General features: G+C 48.0%; 1 protein-coding gene across 3 annotated transcripts in view; it reads left to right on the top strand.

Annotated features, from left to right (window-relative positions):
• The window catches only part of NRP2 (neuropilin 2), a 90,282-nt gene that overhangs the window by 58,180 nt on the left and 10,281 nt on the right, over positions 1–21,821 (top strand). For 2 of the 3 annotated variants that reach the window (XM_083864786.1, XM_083864785.1), the window contains exons 13-15: positions 6,684–6,946; positions 9,039–9,135; positions 11,520–11,540. In XM_083864786.1, the coding sequence (XP_083720912.1) occupies positions 6,684–6,946; positions 9,039–9,135; positions 11,520–11,540 (381 nt within the window). Of the gene's footprint in view, positions 1–6,683; positions 6,947–9,038; positions 9,136–11,519; positions 11,541–17,637; positions 20,523–21,821 lie in introns of those variants that run through there. The other variant, XM_083864787.1, reaches the window with a different exon arrangement.

Raw genomic sequence — 21,821 nt, 5'->3', positions numbered from 1 at the left:
AGGCAGCTCTGCATTTCTTTTTTTAGCCCTGTGTTCCTTGGGCTCTTCACACCATGGATTAACTCCACGTCCTCTCCTGCAGGCTCTCATTACACGTCTGGGGACCTCATTGGTGAAAGTGGACCCAAAGTGCCCAGCTCAGCAGAAGCCCAGCATGGTTCCAACTGCTACCTGCCCTTTGCAAGCTTAGAAAATACCATTGGCTCCCTTTTCCATGTCCCTATAAGAGATTGTCAGGATTTTTTCCTCTATGGACTTTCAGATGCTTCCCATCCGTATAAAGATTCCCCTTAGCTGCACCTAGCAAGCTTCAAGGAGCGACAAGTTCAGGTTTCAATGAGATTTCATCCCCCCTCCTGCTGTACGCAATGGCAGCATGCCATTGGTGTCAGGATAAATGTCTTAAGACCTGAAAATAAATCTGGCTTGATAACTTGGGCAGCTCAGCTTTTCACCATCGTTGAATTTCACTGGGGTCTTGATCTTGAAGAATCTAAAGATCCTGGGTTGTATCCTTAGCTGGTTGATGCGATTGTATTGCTTTCAGTGATGCTACACTAATAAGCCAGTACTGGAAGAGCTGGAATCTCCATGTGTTGCCCATTTTTTCCCCCTTCCCTTTTCTTGCAGTGCTTAGGTAAATACCCTGTGGTTCTAGAACAGCACTGTGGGATCTGCAGCTTTACCATGCATGCTTCTCCTTTGGGTGAGCACAGCATCAGGGTCAGAGCCCTGGCAGCATCATGAACCCTGTGTTGTTCAGATGTTGGCAGCTGTATGTGCACACAGAAAAGGAAGCACTTTTAACCTTGCAGCTCTCCTGACCACACAGCTTTTGGGCTGGGAGCAAAAAACCCACTGAGAGCTTCTCTTGTGGGCTACAGCCTTGCTGCCTTTGAGGGTCAGGAATGCTGCTCATTTGGGTTGCGGGTGCTGCAGGGAAAGGTTTATTTGTTTCAAAGTGTTTTCAGCAGAGGAGTGTTTATAGTGCTCTGAAGTTCTGTAAGAGCTTATTTTTTAAGAGAAACAAATGTTAAGCTGTTTTTAAGCTGATGGTGACCCCTTACCATTCCTGTGTTTTTCCCATGGGATCTTTAAAAGGAAAAGTTTCATATTTTTTCCTGCTATCCATGAGAACTGCTGCCTGAAGGCCTTGATTCTACTGTGTCCAAACCAGCAGAAAGATTTTCATGGTGTTAACAGGGCAGGGCTGAACTGAAGTGGGTCTGCACTTACTCTCATGAGAGTCTCAGGGCTTGTGCCTTGGGGACACATTTTGACCTCAAAGGTCAATCCTGTGTCCTTTGAAGTAGGAAGGAGTTTTACATGTGGGGTGGTATGAAAGTCAAGCATTTCTGTGCAATGAGTGAGCAGCTGCACACTGTGGGAAGAAGACCACATATCCATCTCTGTCTCTCTTCGCTCCCCTCATGTGTGGTGCAGACTGCCTCTCAGCAAAGCTGTACGTGTCTCTCCTGACTCTTATTTGCACAGTGAGGACAGCAAATGCTAAAAAGTCAGTCATGTCCTGGCTGCTCACAGCACGGCAGAACTGGGACACCCCAGCACCCCAATCACAGGAGATTTGCTGAGCATCAGCTGGTCTGTGTGAGTTCCCTGGCTGCAGGCTAGGGCCAGGCTCTGTCTGTCCATGTGCCCATACTGTCTTTCATGAGAGAAGGAGGTATGGCCATGGTCTGTTCCAGCAAAGCTCCTGCTTGCCTGGGCTGAGCTGGAGGCAGAGGAGAAGAAACCATTTCTCTGGGGCTCACTGCTTGCCTCAGTCACTTTTTGGACCCAAACACCAGTGACATTCCTGCTTAAAAAAGCAGTCTGGAATGCTCTCTGCAAAGCAAGATACCGTCTCTCAAACCTCAGCATGTGCACCACCCCATGGCTTTGCAGTAGTGAGTCACAGAGCAGGGCTGGGGAAAGCAGGGCTGGGGAAAGTGGGGCTGTGCAGGAGCAAGGGACAGCATGCAGCCTGTGCAGTGCAGCACCAGCCTGCTCAGGACTGCAGCTGTGCAGGCACAGACTCTGGGCTGGTGGGGCTGTGCACATCTTTCATGTAGGGGCAGGCAGGGTGCCCACCACGCTGCCAAAGGACAAATTTTGGTGTCTGGCAGCTCACTTAGAATAAATGTTGGGCTGTAATTGGCATTTGATTTGTCAGGGACACTGTGGCCACCCTGCACTCCCTGGGGCAGGAAGTAGGACTCAGTTGCACTGTGCTGTTGAGGGCGTGAGGCTTAATGCCGGGTCCATTAGAAAGGCTCTGGAAAGCAGACTGAGAACTTGGTTCTGGGTGAGTGTGGGATTTTATGCCTTTTGATGGGCTGATTTAGAGACTGAAATGGCAAGGACTTGGCAGGCTAATTAACACATAATCAAAATTGAGGGGATTTTCCAGTAGATGCAGTGATCTAGTTAATATAAATATTAGTTTTATGGAGGATTGACTTCCCATCTTAAATGAAAGTCTGTCGTTGAAGAGAGGCTTGTCATGAAACTATAGTGGCAGCCTTTTGAGATGAATTTGCATGATTTGCCAAAAAAATTAAAAATATGGTAACCATCCAATTTCAATCTGCATATTCATCCAGCTGCCATTCCCTTGCTACCAGACCACCCTGCAGTCATGAGGGCACCTGAGCTGATTTGGTCCCCAGGAATGGCAATAGCTGATGCAGCTTCCACCTCACATGCCCTAGAAGAACAGCAGGATCATGCCTCACTGGGATGTTCCCTTGGCCATGACATAGCATGGTTGGGGTGGCATTTGGGGCTGTGCAAGCAGCACACAATGCTCATAGCAGTGTGGTCACCTATGGGATTTGGCACACTAGAGGTGGCTGGCACTGGGCTGCAGTGCTGCCAGCTAAAGCACGCTGTGCAACAAAGGAGAGTGCAGCGACCTTTGGAGGGATGTAAGTTAAGGCAATTCACGTGGTTCCTCCATGGGAGCAGCAGCTGTAACTCAACAATATCCAGTGAGGGGGAAATGCAGAGGGAATCTGAAATCTCAATAATTGCTTGTGTACATGCTGCCCAACATGTTTTGCTGGAACACCTCCAGATGTGCTGCTGAGATCCATGAGGGAAGGTGCTTTCCTTGGGAGACGGGGCGAGATGTGCAGGACGCAAGCACAGGCAGGCTGACCTTGCAGAGGGGGCAGCTGCTGTGGCTTGTGCTTGCAGTCTGACCCAAACTGTGAGGCTTCATCCCCCACTGCCCCTAATGTCCTCTCAGATGGCTTCCTAGCAGGAGGGGACAGGTGTGCCAAGAGAAAACTGCATTGCCCAGATGGTTGGTTTGCAGAGCCCAGCTGGTGATTTATCCAGGACTCACTGCCATGCACACATGAAGGGCTCTGCCGTCGTCTGGCTGGGGTGGTTTCATGTTCATATTACTGTCTCCCTTACATCCAGATGATCCCATAAATCTTCCATGAGACTTATGCCGTAGCATCAGTTGCAAAACAGCAGTAAAATGCCTGAGTGGATTTTTCCTGCCTTTTTTGAGCTGGTGCTTTGAACTACCAGTGCCAGTTCTATGGGGGATGTAACTATCATGTTAGGAATAGAGACTGCAAAGCAAAGTTCTGGGAAAGAGATTAAAATGCATTTCTGATCCTGGAAGAATTGATCAGCTCATCGTTGCAAAGCTCCCTTCAAATGTTTTAACAGGGAAAATCAGCCTTTCAGATGCTTTCTGTGCCAAAGGCTTCCATTTACTGTATCAAACAGAGTGACTACTGGAACCACTGGGCTTCCACATGCTGTTCCAACAGTTAGCTCCAGAGTGCCTTTATTCAGTCAGTCTTAGCAAATTCATAGGGCTTTTCCAAAGGTCCAACTAGCCATTAGAGTGATCCAGCCATTTCATCTTCAAATGACATAGAAAGTCATGCCTGCCTGCACTCAGCTTTCCACCCCAGAAACTGATGCTGGTACCAGGATCATGAGCACATGGTGTCCAAACCCACTGCTACTTGGAGGGGAGTAACTGGAATCACCACCCAAAGGCTGAGACTCCTTGCAGCCCTTGGGACTGACAGTAGGTCCTGGAGAGCTCTGTGGGCCCCAGCAAGAACTAGGCAGGGAGTACAGTAGATGAAGCGTTCCCAAGTCTCTGAAAGATTCTGTGTTGCTGAGGGGAGCATTAGTTTTGGCTGCAGTTTAGGAGTTTCTCTGATTTCACAGTTTGATAGGAATGGGAACAAACAGAAGGTCAGTGTCAATCCTCGTAGGAGGGATGTGACTCAGAGGCACACAGGCTCTTCTGCTGAAGTGGCAAGGCAGCCACACTGGATACCATTGGCTCCCAGGGTGTGGATAGTGGGAGATGTCCAGCTGCACAATTAGAACAGTCCCCTCTGGTCAGCTGTGGACTATGGGTAGATCCAAGGATGGCTCAAAACCCTGCACTCAGTCAGGCTGCTTAGATACAGGCACCAAAGGTTGGTCCTGAACTTTGAGGATCTGGATTTCATAATTCTTGAGCCTGGCTAGTGCTTTTATTAAAGATTTGCCTGTGAGACCATTTCAGCTGTGAGATAAGTGCATGACTGCAGTCTGATTTGCTCCCTTGTTTGTTGCTGCTGTTCTTTTCTTGTTGCTGCTTTTTTTTTATTTGAAGAGGCTTGTAGTGAATTACAAAAAGAGGATTTTAATTCAGGAGACCTTGATGACTTATTATGCCTTATCACTCCTTAGGCATGGAGTACAGCTTGTTCTTTTTTTTAATTCCTCCACTTGTTTATCTCCCACATCTCCTCCTCCACTACTACCACTCTGAGGTAAATCACAAGAACACTCCTCCATTAGAAAACGGCATGGTACTTTTTCAAGTGATTCACTCAAGCAGGAGTGGGCAAACACACTTTCATCCTGTTTTTTCTGCTACTGTTTGTTGGCATAAAGTGCCAAGTGGCCCAGGGACATTTCATAGGTTCTGGAAATTTTTGCTAAAAAGTTTCTGTTTCTTTATGTGGCCAGTCGGGAACAGATTTGTCCTCCACACAGCACAATCAGTGAAAGTTCATAGGAGTGGATATTCTTTGAAGTACTTTGATCACACATGCTAGAAGTAGAATGATGGCAAATATTCCTGTTATCTTGTCCTAAATTTATTTTAGAAGGCTGCATAGCTCACAGTGGTTGGTTTCTGTCCTCTGGCACTGACAATCTTGCAGCAGGACCAATGCCATTGATAGATCTCCCTTGGGCTGCAATGTCACCTGATTGCTGAACAGCAGTGAGGTCAGCTGCTGTTTTCTGGGTGGGACCAGTCCTCCCATGGATTTCAAGTTCAGGTCTCTCTGGTTTAAGCTTTGGAGGTGTTTTGAGTGCACTTTGCAAACATTCTGAGTACAGACACTGCTCTTGCCACTGCTGTGGGCACTGAAGCCACAGAGGGAGCAGGGCAAGCAGAGACAAGCTGCTGCTCAGAGCTTGGCCCACCAGGGAGAGCAGGCTAAGATATGGGTGAGGGACACAAACAAACCCTTCAGTGTAGTTCTGGGGCAGAGATAATCCTTTTGTGTCTGGGCTGGCACATGCTGGCATGAAGAACCAGTGGCACTTGCCCACTGTGTAGCAAGAGCAAGTGTGTGCATCCCTCTGTTGAGCAAAATGCAAAATCTAGCAATATCTGTAGCTGGCATGTCTGAGTCACCTTGCACTGCAGCTCTGCAGCTGGAGCAACCCAAGGGACTCTGTTGTGACATTGGTCATGATGGAGGGACAGGTAAAGATCACTTCAGCTACTCACTTGGCTTTCAGCCTGTACTGAGGGATTTCAGACATCCAAACTGCAAATGGGAAACTCCTTGAGGAGGCTTTTCATCAGAGAGGGGTGTAAACTACTGATTCCAGATAAAGTCAGGTGTGCCTGGGGATTTGTATCCATGGGCTTTTGCTGCTATTGGTATTCAGATCAAATATCTCCAGTTCCAGCCTCAGCCTGGAACTTCTCCTGGGATATCAAGTGTATCAAATCTCTTCTCCCTGAGGACTGACAAAAAAAGTGGCACAATTTAAATGTAATATTAGAGCAAGTGAATCTGCTGTTGTATGTATTTCTGCTACCTTCAAGTTTGCAACCACCCAGTTGCCACCTATGCAAGCTTCATGCATTGGGTCCATGTCCTTCCCCTGTGCTGTGCTTTAGAGACTGTTTTGCTGCATTACAGTAAAACTGAGAGCCAGAGTTTCATTTTGTTTTATGTATCCTCAAAACAAGACGAGTTTTCAGCACTGGCATTCAGAAAAACCCACCTCAGGCATGTTCACTGAGGAAGCTCCCAGTAGAATAAACACACATACCCCCTGCCAATGCAATTATCGTGGCATCAGTTCCTCTGACAGTAACTTGTTCCAGCTTTTTAACTTCTTCTAATCATGTCAGTCTTTTTCTTAACCACTTTCTGCTGTTGGTCTCCTACCCAAGGAGAGGGTGGTGGCTGGTGAGGGAAGTGAGACTCGATGTCCTGCCTGGGCTGCAGAGGGTGCAGCAGTGGCACAGCTGGATGAACGCACAAAGGGAGCCCTTGTGAGACCCCACTTTTGTAGGCATGGAGCTGCACTGCCATGCAGTGCTGCCAAAGCCACTTGGCAGAAGGTGAGACACTTGTTGCCAGAGGCTGCAGAAAATTATAGAATGGTGTTTTCCTCTCTGACAGATGTCAGAAATTACCTGCAACTGCAAAGCAGCGGAAGGCGGGAAGGCCAGCGAGCCCGGCTCATCAGCCCCACCATCTATCTGCCCCAGAGTGCTGTCTGCATGGTTTTCCAGTACCAGGCATGGGGCAGCAACGGAGTGATGCTGCGGGTGTGGCGGGAAGCCAGCCAGGAGCAGAAGGCACTGTGGGTCATCACAGAGGACCAAGGGGAGGAGTGGAGGGAAGGCCGCATCATTTTGCCAAGTTACGACATGGAATACCGGGTAAGATGCTTGCAGAAGGTGTGCTGGACTAGGTAGACTTCTCCAGCATCTTGATTTCAGTGTTTTAGAGCCCAGGCCCATTCATCATTAGGGAATGTGTCTGTTTCATTGTGTTTCTCAAGTTACCATAGTAACTAAGCTACGCTGTTTGTTATTCTGAGAGTGCCTGTCTTCTGCACAGACTTGGGCCTTTGTTCAGCCTGTTGCCTTTCATATCCCTCAAATCTCCTGTTTTGCAAATATTCTCCTTTTTTATTTTTCTTTCTTCCTTTTTTTTTTTTTTTTTATTTTGTTTCGTGCATTTCTTCCCCCTCCAAATGAAGGTCATCAGATAGTCTGACCAGAGGCAGATGTGCAGCTCCAGGGAGCAAACCCAGCAGCCAGGAGAAGTGGGAAGCTAGGAGGGAGCACAGCCAGCTCTTAAGGGTGGGCAGCAAACAGGCATTCTCCAGCCTCAGTTGCAAGTGTTGACATAGAGAAGGAAGAGGAAATGCAGGCTTGTTCATGAATCCATCTTCTCTGATACCTTAGACTATATCAGAGGGCTGGGTGCAGGGCTGTGGGATTAAGGCCCTGTCCCACTACCAGGAGATCAGTGGAAGAGAAAGGATGAGCTGGAGAGAGGAAGGGAGCTGTGCTGCCTTGCCACAGCCACCTGAGCCCCTCTGGCACAGCTGTACCAGCACCCTCTGGAGAGGCTGGGGCTTCCAGGAGTGTCTTTGGCATGGTTGTCCCTTCTGGGCAGTGTGCCATTCGCCAGGGAGACAGTGCTACTGTTGTCACTTGTTAATGAGCATCAGCACAGCATCCAGCACCCTCCAATGCAGCAGGAAACATGGACTCACAGGCTTGAGGCAGCACTTCAGTGACCACCCTGGTGGAGAGCCTTGCTCCAGCCAGCTCCCAGCCCTGACCCTGACCCAGGGAGCTGCTGCTGTCAGGCCACTGACCCCTCCAAACTGCTGCCTCCCACGTGGGTTGATGGCCCAACCTTGGAACTCAGAGCCCAGACATTCCATTGCCTGTGCAGTCAGATGCTCAGCCCTTCAGGGAGGTGTCCTTGCAGGCAGGCATGGATCCCAGGCACCCTAGGTGAAAGGGGGCACCTAATACAGGGAGAGAAGGTTTGTGAAGTACATAGCCCAAGGAAATATTTGGACCCTTAGAATCCTGGTATCACTAGGATTGGAAAAGACCACCAGGATCATCAAGTCCAGTCATTAACCCAGCATTAAACCATATCCACACGTGCCACATCCACATGCCTTTTGAACACTTTCAGGGAGGGTGACTCCACCATTTCCCTTGGCAGCCTATTCCAACACCTTCAGAGTAGGCAGGGAGATATAAAGCAAAAGCTTTCCACTGGAGCTGTCTGACTAGTTTGCTTGTATGGGTTTGGCTTTTTAATAAAATATCAGAAAATACAATATGCCTACAGATGAGAATGATGGGGACTGGCTGACTACATTGTGTGCTAAATGCAAATATACCAGCATTAGCTGAATAATGGCATCATTATGTAAATATTGCAAGTGTCTCCACTCAGCAGTTCTTAGAGCTAACAACTCTACTTATTTTTGTAAATATATTTTGCCTGTGATTAAGTAGGAATAAGCTGACCCTTCTCCTCTGACATTTCAATACTTCTCATGTAACGTTGAGGGGAACAGCACTTTACAGTTAATGTAGCTGTGCATTTTGTGTCCTTCCCTTCCTTTTTGTGATCATAGCTCAGTTAATACCATGGACCAAAGCTGCTGCTGCAGTAACTCGGAGTTATGCCACTTCCACCATTTGTGCAACGGCTGGGGGGGTTTACTGAGTCTTTATTCCTTATGAGAGGTATTTAACTGGACAAATTGCCAAGAGCTCCTAGGCCAGGCAAAGATCTCTCTGTTGAACCTGCCTGTGCATAGCAGCTTTCTCTGGGAAAGGGGTTCCAGAGGCAGGGCAGGGAAGCAGGACTAGTGTCAGGTGATCCACAGGCCTGCAGGGAAAGCCAGGAGCAAGTTCCCACCCTTTCCCTTGGCAGCAGCAGCCACTCTGCTTCCCAGCTTAGCATTGACACTTCTGTCCCGATTTCCCACAGATCGTGTTTGAGGGATTTATCCGCAATGGCCACTCAGGAGAGCTGGCCCTGGATGACATCCGGCTAGGCACTGACATCCCGCTGGACAGCTGCATGGGTACGTGCTGCATCCTGCCACGGGGGCAGGGAGGGAGGGGGCTGCCCAGGCTGGAGAGCCTTGGCTTGCAAGCTGTCAGTGGGCCCCCTCTCCCCTGGCTGAATTTCCAGGAGTTTCTGGGACTTTCATCGCCCATGAAAGAAATGAGGGCGATTCAGCCTCTGGGGGACAGGGGCTCTGCCTGCGTTGGTGTGAGGAGAAGGAAGCACATGTCTCTGCCACGCAGAGCTGAAAGAGCAGCCGACGGTTACTGAGGACTATTCTATGTGATAAGGACATACACCAAATTTAAAAGGAAAGTGCTGAACAAAAGAAGCCAGCTGTCAGTCAGTATTACACACTTAGAGGGCCCGACAAGTTCAAAAGGAGTCTTCTCTAATAAGGAAAAAAAAATCTAGGAGAGAGGTTTTACAGCAATGTTAACAGCATAACAAAAGAAATTTCTCCCCTAGAATTCACCATTTCCCAAACCAGGCCAAAAGGCAGGTAAAAACAGAGAGGATTTGGGGGGGAAAAAAAGGAGCAAAAAAAGTGTGTTTCAGCAGTTTGCTGGTGGAGCCATTGCCCTGCACTTTTCCTCTAGCTGGCTTATCCATGAAGTCACACTGATGGCTCTGGCTGCCATCTAGCTTGGATATGCATTTAGAGATATCCCAGTTGAACATGGGACCAGCAGTATTTAATTAGTGGGATCTGTGCTAAGAGCTGCCCAGAGCAGCAAGGTCCTGCTCTTATGCATGACCTGGGAGAAACATGTTTCACTAGGAAATGTCTGACCCATCCTGAAGCCAATGGAAAAAGTAGAGAAGAGCCTCTCTCCCTCTTGGACTTTGAAAGGCCTCATTTAGTGAAGCTGCTCTCCTCACCCCCACCAAGGGAGGATCCCAGTGCCTCCTAACCCAAGCAGGACAAACACTCTCTTCCAAGGGGTGTTACTCAGGGGAAGGAAGCACCAGACAAACTGTGCTTGGGCAGAGCTGGTTACATTGCCCACTCCCCTATGTGGGCAGGTGAGGGTGGGGATGGTGCAGGAACCAGCACTGATAATAAAACAGAGGACTAGGACTGCCCCAGAGAGGCTCTTAAGCACCATCAGTCCCTGTTCCTTTGATGCTTTGAACTCTGCTGGTTTCCCATCTGCCAAAGGAGCTAATACTTCAGATGTCAAATTCCCAGTATTTAAGGCTTGACAGTGGTGTTTTAATCTCTTGCCTTCTATGGCATTAAAGAGAAGCAAGACCCGTGATTAACACTAATAGTATTTCCTATCTAACTTCTTTGGAGCTCAGCAATTCACCTACCTCCAGTCTTATTGCATCTTGGGCCTCATGAACCTAAAGCTCAATATTTCAAAAACAAAAGCATTAACAAATTACAAAGTTTAAAGCATTTTCAGCCAAACAAAACACACTCAATTGCTACACAAAATTATTTTACCCAGTCTAGGAAGTTGAATGTGGATCTTAAAACCCATACGGATTGTTTGTTTCAGATCACTTCCAGCAAAGGGCTCCCACTGCAAAATTTAACATAACTTAGGGGTCATTTCCAATTTCACCAAAATAATAATGGAGTGGTAGTGATTCTATGCTGCTCTCCTTCTTTCAGAACCATGAGAATAGCTGACTCCAGCACAGGCTACTGTTTTTTCAAACATAATCCTTGGAAGTAATCTGATTCCTTTTTAGCATGAAAGAACGCTAATAAGTCACAATAATTTTTTCCTTTGACAAATGTGTCATTTGCATTTTGAACCCGAGTGATGATTTCATAGCACTCAGTAGAGCCAGAGTCTGCTTCTGTGACTCACAGGCATAATGCAGAAGTAATCTAAAAATAATCAGAAGTCTATTACTTCTGCAAGAAAGTAATCAGTAGTAAGTACCGATTATTGCTTTTCAGATCCAGTAATTTGTAATAGATTACATCTTCAAAGTATCTTGAAAGAAGGAAAAATATCACTTGCCTTTGTTTCTTGTCACTGGGAGATGGAGAGGAGCAGGGCATCACTGCCCAGAATTAAAACAACCCTCATGGGAGTAACAGTGCCAGAGTTGAGCCAGAAACCAAAACCACTTTTGGAAATTTAGGGGGTTTCAGGGTTTTATCACTGGGCCAGGTGAGGCTTTGTCATTGGATGACTCAGGCCAGCCAGGCTGAATCCAAATAACCCTCAACCTCAGACATATTTTTGTCTGAAGTGTGTTGAGTCAAAGCTTTTTGTGTCTGTTTGGTCCCCAGCCGGGGCTGGCTCACTGTGGCTCCTGTGGGGCACAGCTACCCCCCTGCTCTGCTTGGCCACTGCAAGTCGACAGGGACATGAAGTGGGGGCTTGGTGTGTCATACTCCCCTCTCTAATACGAGCTTTTGTTTTTCCTCTGCAGAACCCATCACAGCTTTCCCAGGTGAGAACTCCTACTTTCCAGGTAAAACTGCACTTCTCTTGGTGGTTTTGTTCTGCTGGCATGGGCTTTTACATCGAAGGAAAGCAATGTGTGTACTTGTACAAACAACAAATGTTCTGAGCACTGAAATGGCAAGTGTGTACTAAACCTCCCCCACCACAGCAGCAGGAGCTGGCATCCTCTGACTTCTGCTAGGTGACAGGGAACAGGCAAGCAGGCAAGTCCCCTGTCTTGGGACTGAATAGCGTTAGGAAACCTGCCATCATGAGAAGCACTTAGATCCTGAATAGCAGCTAAGTCCAAAATGGGAAGGCTGAGGAGTAAAGAATAGTTTTCAGCTGACTTATATGGAAAAAAAGAGTAGGCAATAAAAAGTGAAATCTGGTGGCAGTAATTTACATTATTGTGAGGGAAGATGGTTCTCTAGTTCATAGATGCTCCAGCAGTGGTGCACAGTGCTGGCAAAGGAGGGTGGGACCAGTTTGCTTGGAAGGGGAAGGGAGTTGGGAGGTATAAGTGAGAGAGAAAACTGCCATGAGAAGCTCTGAAGGTGACAGTGAAAAAAAGGAAAACAAGGTGAAAATGGTGCATTTAACAGCTTAATACTAGCCTGGAGAATAGAAACCAATTTTTCTCTGATCAAACCTGCAGGGCAGGAGAAGAGGTGAGGAACTCCAAGAAACTGCCTCTCTCTTTTCAGGGGGTGTGCCGTTTGTCTTGCTGTGGGGTGGGAAAAACTGTCTACTTTTGCAGACATCAGTTTAGTCTGAGGGGTTTACCTGTTTATTAAATTTGGATTTTGTTTTCCTGCCTGCCTCTTCAGGAATGCGTCTGGGGGTTATGTTGTGATGAGCAAACTTTGAGCTCCCCTTAGTTTTGAGAGTTGTTTTGTCAATTCAACCAACATGCCCTTTGCTTTCACTGGGACATGATGCATGTACTCTGTACTCTTTCCATCCCCTCCTGTGCTGGTGAGCTGTAAGATATGGCTGGACTCTACCCTAGAAGCAGCTGCATTTCCGTGTGGGCAAAGCTGTCTCTCCTGGGTGCGTGCATTGGGAGCTGTGGCAGTGAAGGCAAAGTAGGCGCCGAGACTGCAGTCACATGTGTGACTGTCCCTGGGGATTCAGGCTGTGGAGTGTCAGCAGTGTGAGGGACAGTACAGGGTCTAACACCGTGTGTAACAGTCACGTCCGTACTGTAACAACTTAGGAATTTAGTTCTGCTTGTTTATAGGCTGCTTATTTACCTGATATTCAGGCTTGTTGTGTTACTGAAAAGCTGCTGCAATATTCTCAGGTGACAGTTAAAGCCTCACAACCATTCGTGACTTCCACCATTGCTCTACATTCTCCTAGGCCTGGTCTGGTATCTATTTTGCAACCATCCTTGTCTTCTTGGGACTTGTTACAGTTTGAACCTCTCTCTGGGTCCTCTATTCTAAAGTCTATCCTAAAGTCCTGCTAATTCATATTGTTTGTCTTCCCCTTCACCCTTGCCCTGCTGCCTCAGTGCCTCCACTTCCCCATCATGTTCCCCAGGGCACACTGGCAGGGGAGAAACAGTGAAGCCCCTGAGCACCACAGGCAGATGCTGTTACAGGCACACCTCCCTTTCCCACTGGAACTTGCCAGCTTGTTCCAATGGCTCCTGCCCATTCCTGGCTTCCCTCAAGGACATCCTAGCATTGCCCATAACAGGGGAGCAATTGCAATTGCAGCAAAAGGTTGAAAAGGTTTCCCTGGATGACAGGCAGGAATAGATGGCACAGAGGGATGGAGTGACCTGCTAAAGAGCAAAATGCAGAGGGAAAAGATGAAGTGAAGATGAAGACTGGAGGCAATCACATGATAATTAAAATGAGGGAGAGACAGACATGCCCAACAGAAGAAGAGGGTAAAATGAGGGAAAGAAGTCCCTGCTGGAGAGAAAAATAGAGCTGGAGAGAAAAAACTGCGCACAAATTACTGAGATGTTCTACAGCCCCCACTCCTGCAATTACAGATGAGCTGAAAAAGTCAGATGCCACTAAAAATAATAGCAAATCCTTCCTCTCCTGGCTTGGGAGCAAAGCTGAAAATATGCACCTTACAGGCTCCAGGATCACAAAGCAAATAATAAGAAGAGAATTTGTGTAGGTGGAATATGTTTCACCTTGTGGGTCGGGAGCTTACAGGACCAGGAGAGTGTGCTTCCGCTGTGCCGCATTTGAGCACTGATGCATTCCACCCTTAAATAAAGGGCACAACAAGTGTCTGGAAGAAAGGAATTAGATAAATACCAGGCTAAAAATAAGAGATATATTCCAAAGAATGCATGGAGAAAAACCATGGGGAGTATTTGCCTTTGGGACTGGTGGTTTCTCTCCCTGTTGATATCCTGAAATCAAGATAGAGATATCTCCCTGGAGCAATGACAGGTAGCAGTTATGGGGTTGAGACTGACACTGGTTTTGTGGGATTCAGATTAGATGAGTGTAATACCTCCTTTCATCTGTGTCATCTATGAAAAGTCCAGCTGTGTTGCTTGTCCACAGCAGTTAATGTCAGTGATTTTGGGAAGGAATATGAGCTGTGACACAGGAGTGGCAGAGCAAGGCAGGCAGCCCTCTAGGCAGCTTTCTGGAAAGGATTTTCTCCTTTTTTTTTTTTTTTTTTTTTTTTTTTTTTTTTTTTTTTTTTTTTTCACAGATGATGATTGCTTTTCCTTCTTTGGGTTTTGATTCTTACTGAAAAACTCCAAAACTAGTCCCTATAGAGTGTTCCCTATTGAAAAGAGAATGGGGCAGTGCCTGTCCAGGTTGGAGGTGTGAGCACCAGCAGCACAACAACATAAAATATCCACCCTGCAGGGATTAAATCAGGTTTCCACTGACTGGTGTTCCAAGCTGTGCCATAAACACAGCAGCCACAAACTTGACAGCAACAGCAGGAGGCAGTTCTTTATTAAGACAAGAGCACTAGTGAATAAATGAGGAAGGGCAAGTGTGTGTGTGTGGCAGAAGGCAAAGGGGAGTGGAAAAATTATTAAGTTAAGAAGATGGATTTTTTTTTTCCATCTCCCTGAGCAGTGAACTTTTTCACTGATATAACAGAAAACTTCCAGAGAGCAGCAGAGCCAGTAAAAACAGAGCAGATAACATCAGCTCTGTGTGCTGTGTGGATGGGCAGCTATATTTAGTGGCTGGCAGTGTAAGGAAGAGCAATCATTAATGTTGGGAATTGGCTTCGTTAGCCTTAGAGACAGCTAAGTGTGATTCCTTAATGACTTCAGTTGCTAAATGAACTCTCCAGACTTTTGCTATCTCCTCAGCAGGACCATGCGGAGCGGAAACGGGGGCTGAGGAAGGGCTCTGCACCACCCCCCATGCTTGAAGCCCTGGCTGGGACATCTGGAGTGGGTCAGGGCCAAGCAGGGGCTGTCCTGAAGATGCAGCCAGCTTGAGTTCCCCCAGGGATCTTTCCCACAAGCAGGATCATCTGCTGTACATCATGCTGCTTCCCTCCATCCCCAAGCAGGCAGAGGGCAGAGGTGCACAGGGAATGGGCAAGGGCTGCAGGCTGGGCACTATGGCATGTGCTCCTCTCTGGCCAGACCTACCCTTTGTACACTCAGCCTTCCAGTGAGCAATGTACAGCCATCAGGAGGAAGCCTTCCTCCCACTCTCTTGAGACTCAGGAGCTGTTGTCACCCCTGACACCTGCCCCTCTCCCCATCCCAGTTTCCACCACAGGACCTGGTGTATATCAGTGGCATGAGAGGCTGTTTGTCTGTAAATCTCTCACTGGAACACGGTGCTATGTAAGCAGAGACTGTCACCAAGTGTAAACACAAGTGGCCTCTACACAATGAGCAGCCTCACGATATCCCTGGGGGTCAGCCCTGCACCCCCATGCTGTCAGGCACAGCAGAGGTGTTGCTGATCCATTGGGGATGGTGGTGGGTCACATTCAGGTCTGGGCCAGCTCAGCCAGCTGGATCTGTGGAGGGAGACAGTGAGGGGTTATCAGTGAAGCTCAAGGCAGCGTTGAACATGCTCAGCCTCACAGGGAGCTGGCAGCAACCCCCATGGGATGTCCCACACTGCCACCCCCATGCAGATGGGTGAGGGGCAGCAGCTGCTCAGGGAGGAGCAGGGAAGTGCTGCTTTCATTCCCCGGCACCAGCACGGCCACTGGAGTTAGGGAAGGAGGTAGAGGGCTGCCTGCTCCCTACTTTTACCATTCTCAACACACAGCACAGCCTGTATTGTCCTTCTGCAGGCACTGCTGGCGGGCAGGAGGGACAGGGCCACCCCCTCTCCTGATGGCAAGGGGCAGCTGGGGTAAGACAGGTTGAGAGCAGCATATCTGGCAGTTAGGCATCTCCTGAGACATCAAAATTTCTTGCCTACAATGACAAATATGTGGGTGGTTCCCAGCCTCCTGCTCTGTAAAAGCAGGATTTGTCTTGTTTGTGTGGTTTTTTCCTAGCTTTTGAGGTATTTTTTGTTGTTGTTGTAGCTATTCAACTGGGTGCAGTGTTCATTCTTGGTTTTAATCCCCGTGCTCAGGTTTTGGGGAATGGGGACGGGAAAAAAGCCTTGTGAATGGCAGAGGAACCACCACTTTGCCTCATCTCCTGCCACTAGCAGCAAAGCTGTCACTATCCCGATTTTCCAGCCAGTGACTCTGCTGTTAGGCAGTGTTTGTAGGGGAGGGCAGAGGCTGTGCTGCAAGATGCCCTTGCTGGTGGCAAAGCTGAGTGTATCCTCCACTGTTTTTTTATTTTCCCCTTGGCCTCCTCCAAGTCTGCTCAGGAAACCAAGCTGGAGTTTAGTTAGCACAGAGCTTAACAATGTGCTGACAGCAAACCCAGGAGCCCCCAGAGTTCTGCTTGTCAGCACTGAGTCAGGGGGCTGCTCCCCACTAGCCAGCCAGGGGCAGGAGGAGAGGGTGACCACAGGAGGGAGGTCAATGTGTCCAGCAGCAGAGCAAACCCTCCTGAGAGTTCTCCTGGGGACTCCAGCCCCCTTGAAGTAACCAGTAAATAAACGTGGTGCAAAAATATATCCCTCCCTAGTTATTTACAGCTCGCCCCCACGAGTGCTGCCAGGGAGGAGAGAGCGGCGTGTGCAGGAGCAGCAGCGCAGCGCGGTCCTGCCGTGGGCGCGCACAGACCCCGGCGCTGCCAGAGCGCCGGCATGCCCAGGCTCTGCGGGCCCGCCCAGCGACAGATGTGTGCGGGGCTGTCCTGGTGTCACCTCCTCAGCGACAGCAGCCTGCGGCCGTGCCCTGCCACACGCCACAGCTGCAAGAGTAGGAAGGGTTAACCATCTCTGGGCTGAGTCCGGGCACTGCCTGCCCGTGAGTTCGTGGGAGGCAGGTTCTTTTCCAGCCCTCTCGAGGTGTGTTGCTTTATCAGCATGAATTCATACTCCTGGCTTGCTGAAGCTGCAGAGAGCATTAGTTTCTTGTCTGAATATTGAGTTGAATTTTGCAGCTCATGCCCTGTAAATAATTATAACCATCCCTTCTCACTTCAAGAAATAGTAAGGAAATCTGTGTAGGTCTGTGAATGGGGTACCTAGTGAGACCAGACCTGTGTGCAAAGCACCTTAAGACAGGGAACTTCTTCTCTGTCTTTTCAGTAAAAATGACAAATGCTTCTCCCTGTAACCTCTTTCCCAGTCTCCTGTGGTAATTTCCTCGGCCATCTGAGATTACGCTTTTCTTCCAATTATGAACGTGATGTGTTTTGTCACTGCTTGACAACATCTGCCATGTGGAGACAAAACCAGGTGGCTGATCTGGAGATGGCCAAAATAAAGAAGGGGAAAAAACATTTGTTGATGCCAGAAATAACAGTAATAATAGTGCATATGGAATTTGTATTGCGATCCAGGCAGCCTGATTAATTAAAAGGGAAGAGGAAGGCTCTTGAATATGCAGGCTCAGCAAATGCCAGGCTGTGCCCTCCCCTAGGAGCACGCCCTGTATCTGGAGGCGGCTGTGGGACCTCGTGTTGCTCCGTGCTGTACTCTTGAAAGCATGTGTGTTTCTTTTTGTACGTCTGCATGCCTCCCACCTAGCAACCCTGTTCTGTGTCTCCTCCCCAGGGGCAACCCTCCTGCCAGGGACCAAGCCCACAGTGGACACGGTGTCAGTGCAGCCCATCCCAGCCTACTGGTATTACGTTATTGCCGCCGGAGGTGCTGTTGTGGTGCTGGTCTCCGTCGCGCTGGCCCTTGTGCTCCACTACCACCGGTTCCGCTATGCGGCCAAGAAGAGTGATCACTCCATCACCTACAAAACCTCCCACTATGCCAACGGGGCCCCTGTGGCCGTGGAGCCCACCCTAACCATAAAACTAGAGCAAGACCCCAGCTCGCGCTGCTGAGAGCCGAACAGGAACGAGAAAGCAAACAAAACACAAAACAGACAGACAGACAGAAACTAAGACTTCAAATACGTTGCCTCAGTTTTGCACTTTTTTCCTTACCTAGCATACATGTGAACTCTTAGATATCTCCATCCCTTCTCTGTCCCCCAGCCCTCCCCGAATCTTTTACAAACTCTAAACTAATGCTGCATCTTGGATCGCCAGAAGAGACACACCACCCCTTCACTTCAGAAGTGAATGCTCCCTTTCTATTACTTTTCAAGGATACTTGGGGTGTCAGGTGGGGGTTTGTTTTGTTTTGTTGTGTTTGTTTGGGGAGTATTTTTTTTGTTGTTGGTCGGCTTCTTTGGGTTTTGGGTTTTTTACCTCCTACCAGTAGGCAACCTGCAAGGGAACCTGATGGTGAGCCTGGAAGCCTGTGTGTGAGGCTTGTGCACATGCGTGCTAAACTTGCGTGTGTGAGTGTGCATGGGACTGTGTGTGTCTGACTGATTGAATGTATATTTAGAAACAGCCCCTTTTTAATTTGCTTGTTGTTGCTTCTACTTGCACAGGGAATGCTTTTATTTTTGTTTTTTGTTGTTGTTGTTAATTTTCCCTCCTTCCCACCTCCTCACTGGAAGGTCTGGGACGTGTTTATGGTGAATGCCCTGATTTGTTTACTTGGGGAAGAGAGCAATGCTTTTTTGTTGCCTTATCTAGCTTTGGCTGGGTTTCTTGTTTGATAGTGTTAATGTCTTGGGTGCAAATTGAGAAGAGGCCAGGCTGGACAGTAGGAATGTCCACCTCAGATGACTAGAAGAATCCAGAGAGGTCCACAGACATTCAAAATGTAAGATCTCTCCATTTTATTCTTTCTGCAGCCAACATGATAACACAGCCATTGTTTGGAAGAGGGAGGGGAAGCCCTCCTCTTCCCCCACCTGCAAGTGAATCTATTTAAAGTTGCCTTATATCAGAGAAGCTCATAATGAATGTTTTGTTTGTATCTGTTAAAGCCAGCCTTAGGGTAACACGTAGACTTCAGCAGGTCTTAGTGGATGCTAAATACTGTAGTTTCTTGAGAATTGAAGATTTATTTATTTAATAAGTATCCTCGCTCTGGGTGCTGATGGTTTTGTTTTTACACGGGGAAGGGGGAGAGGGTTCCTCCTTGTCTTTCTGCTAGAAATGCTCTAGGGACAAGTATAGTTCCCCTTTCTGGGTTTGGTTTTTTTTTCCTTCTGCCCAATCCATAGCTGCTGAATCATAAAAAATTGCCTGTTGGCTTTCTAGAATGTCAGTTTTGCGTTTGCTAATGTTCTGCTTCCTTAGAGTGCCAGTAACATCTAGCAAGCCAAGCCCAGCCAGCGCACCTGGGGGGCCCAGCTATTGCTGCTGCTTTAACTGGGGAGGTGAGGAGGAGCCTCCACATGCCTCCAACTGTTGAATGGCCCAGCGTATTGTAGTGGAAATGCCTTATATAAATTACCGAATGATGACATGCAAAAGTGGTTTGAATTGTTAACCCTAATCTGTTTGCAGACAAAAAAGTACCTCCAGTGAGCAAGGCTGTCCATCTTGTCTGTACCCATCTGTGATGAGTGATCAGATTCCTTCCCCCCTTCTAAACTTGCTAGTGCCCATCCCTCCTTTGCTCATTAATATTGCATAAAATGAATCAAGATGAGCAGCTCTGTTAACTTCCCTGTCTTTAGCTGCCTTTTGGTCTGGGAAAAAAGTAGAAATACAAACTATGCTGAAGGGGTATTGGCCCCTGTTGCAGCATAGCCCTATCCCCAGGGGATGTCTGTCGGTGGGGGTGTCACTCTATCCCCCTCCTTGCCTTAATTCATGCAGCCAGTTTCAGTTGCCCATGCTGGTTTCACAGCAGATTTCAGTGAGATCCTCTCAGCTGCAGCAGCAAGTGTCTAAAACAAGCAGGGAGTGCAGAAAAGCCCAGGATGATGTGCCATGGTGAGCACATTAGGCATAGTGGGTGCTCGGGGCACCACTGCACCCGGGCCTGGCTCTCACAAGGTCTTTGAGAGCAGCAGGGACATGCCTGTCCCACAGGGCCAGAATGGACCCAGGGAGCTCCTGCCACCTGGAAGGCAGTGCCATTGAAAAGTCCCTGGAGAGGGGCTTCCAGGGCTAGGGTGCTTTCACCATGATCCTCCTCATCACACAGCACTGTTGTTGCAGTGCATCTGGTTTGGGATGTGGAATCCCATCCCCCTCAGTCAGCTGCAAATTAAAACAGGTATGGAATACTGGCATGCGCTTGCTGCATTTTCAGGTCAGCCCAAGCCATGTCAGCAGATGATATTGTGTCATTTCCAAAGTCAGTTCAGTCTCCCTAGTTCAGATGATCTCACTTTGACCAGGTTCACCCCCACAGACTTAGCTAGTGTGCATTGGTGTGTCAGAGAGGAGAATGTGGCACCCTGTCTTTCAAACCAAAATCACCAAAGACAAAACAGAAGGTCACTTCGAGATTTTTACTCCCAGTTCTCCCCTGCTCCTTGAGCCCTGACATCCCCAGCGTTGCCCAGTTGCCTGTGTGTGAAAAATATCTTGTGGAAATTTGGAATTCTTTGAAGATGTATTGTGTGGAATGTAATAAAATGATGATATTTTTATACAAATATCTGGGGTTTTTCTTTCTTCTTCTTTCTTTGCTAATCAGAATGCTGTTGGTTGAAGCAAAGCAGAGTTTCAAAACTCTTTGGAGCATCAGGGTTATTCCTTTTAGCCAAGTGAAGCTCCAGTTCCTGCTGCGCGCAGACCAGCTCCCAGCAGCACAGCTGCTGTGTGCTTCCTGCCTCGCTGCACTCAGGATCAGGCCATTAATAGCAGCTTTTAGATCCATTACATTTGTACCAGTCCTTATGGGAGTTTTGGGAGGCTGGACTGACTCTTGGGATTGTTTGGGGATTTCACCCGCGTTGCCTAAGTGCTAAATTGCTCAGTGTGATTATGCAGAATTTCTCCAGCTGGGGCCCCTGGGGACAGGACATCCGACTTTCCAGGGCCCCTGGGGCTGGCCTGGCTGCCAGCTCAGCTGAGTCACGTGCTCTGTCCCTGAGCTCAGCAAAAAACGGGTAAGCCATTACCAAAATTAATAATGAAAACAGCAATGCTTTCCTCTTCTGTGCCATCCCTGTTTCTGCATGTCAGACTGTGCAGGGGACCTGTACAGGAGTGGCTCGGCTGCCACAGCACCGGGTGTTTGGACACTTGTATGTTTCCTGCTTTCCCTCCACCTGAGTCCTCCCAACTTGTTACAGGGACCGCTGCTCCAGCCGTTCTGCTTCCCATCTTGCCTAGGTGCATATTTCACCCCTTCAGCAGCATCACATTTCATGTGAAATGTATTTTGCTGCCAGTTAGAGAGGTTTTCCTTCCCGCCTTCATTTATTTTCCTTCTCTCATATTCTTTACCCTGGCATTAAACTCAGCTTTGCAATGAAAAAACTTCCTGACTTTACTAGGAATTCAGGCCATCAACAAAATAATAATTCAAACATGATCCCTCATACTGGCTATTCAAACACAAGCAAAGCTGAGCACCCATGCTGCTTTTTTGGGAGAGGGCTTTTTTTTTCCTGTAATTGTACAGCAAAGCAAATTACACTTGTAATTTACATTTTGTACACTTCAGCGACTGTTCAAGCAAAATTCAAAACAAATATGCACATGTGAAAAACAGGGAGGGTGAGACTGACTGATGGCTTCCCAACAAGGAAGAAAAAAATTCTGTTAAGTAAACAGACGAAAAGGGAGAAATCGTTCAGGATTAATTATTCCGTGCATGCACCACAGACAGATTGGCCGGAGAGCTGGGTGCTGCTCAGGCTGCAGCACATCCTAAGGAAGAAAGCAGCTAAAATTAGCATGCTTTGTTTAAGGAAATAAATA

This window comes from Zosterops lateralis, assembly GCF_965231275.1.
Source record: "Zosterops lateralis genome assembly, chromosome: 7".
Taxonomy (NCBI): Eukaryota; Metazoa; Chordata; class Aves; order Passeriformes; family Zosteropidae; genus Zosterops; species Zosterops lateralis.
This window is presented reverse-complemented; position numbering and strand designations above follow the sequence as displayed.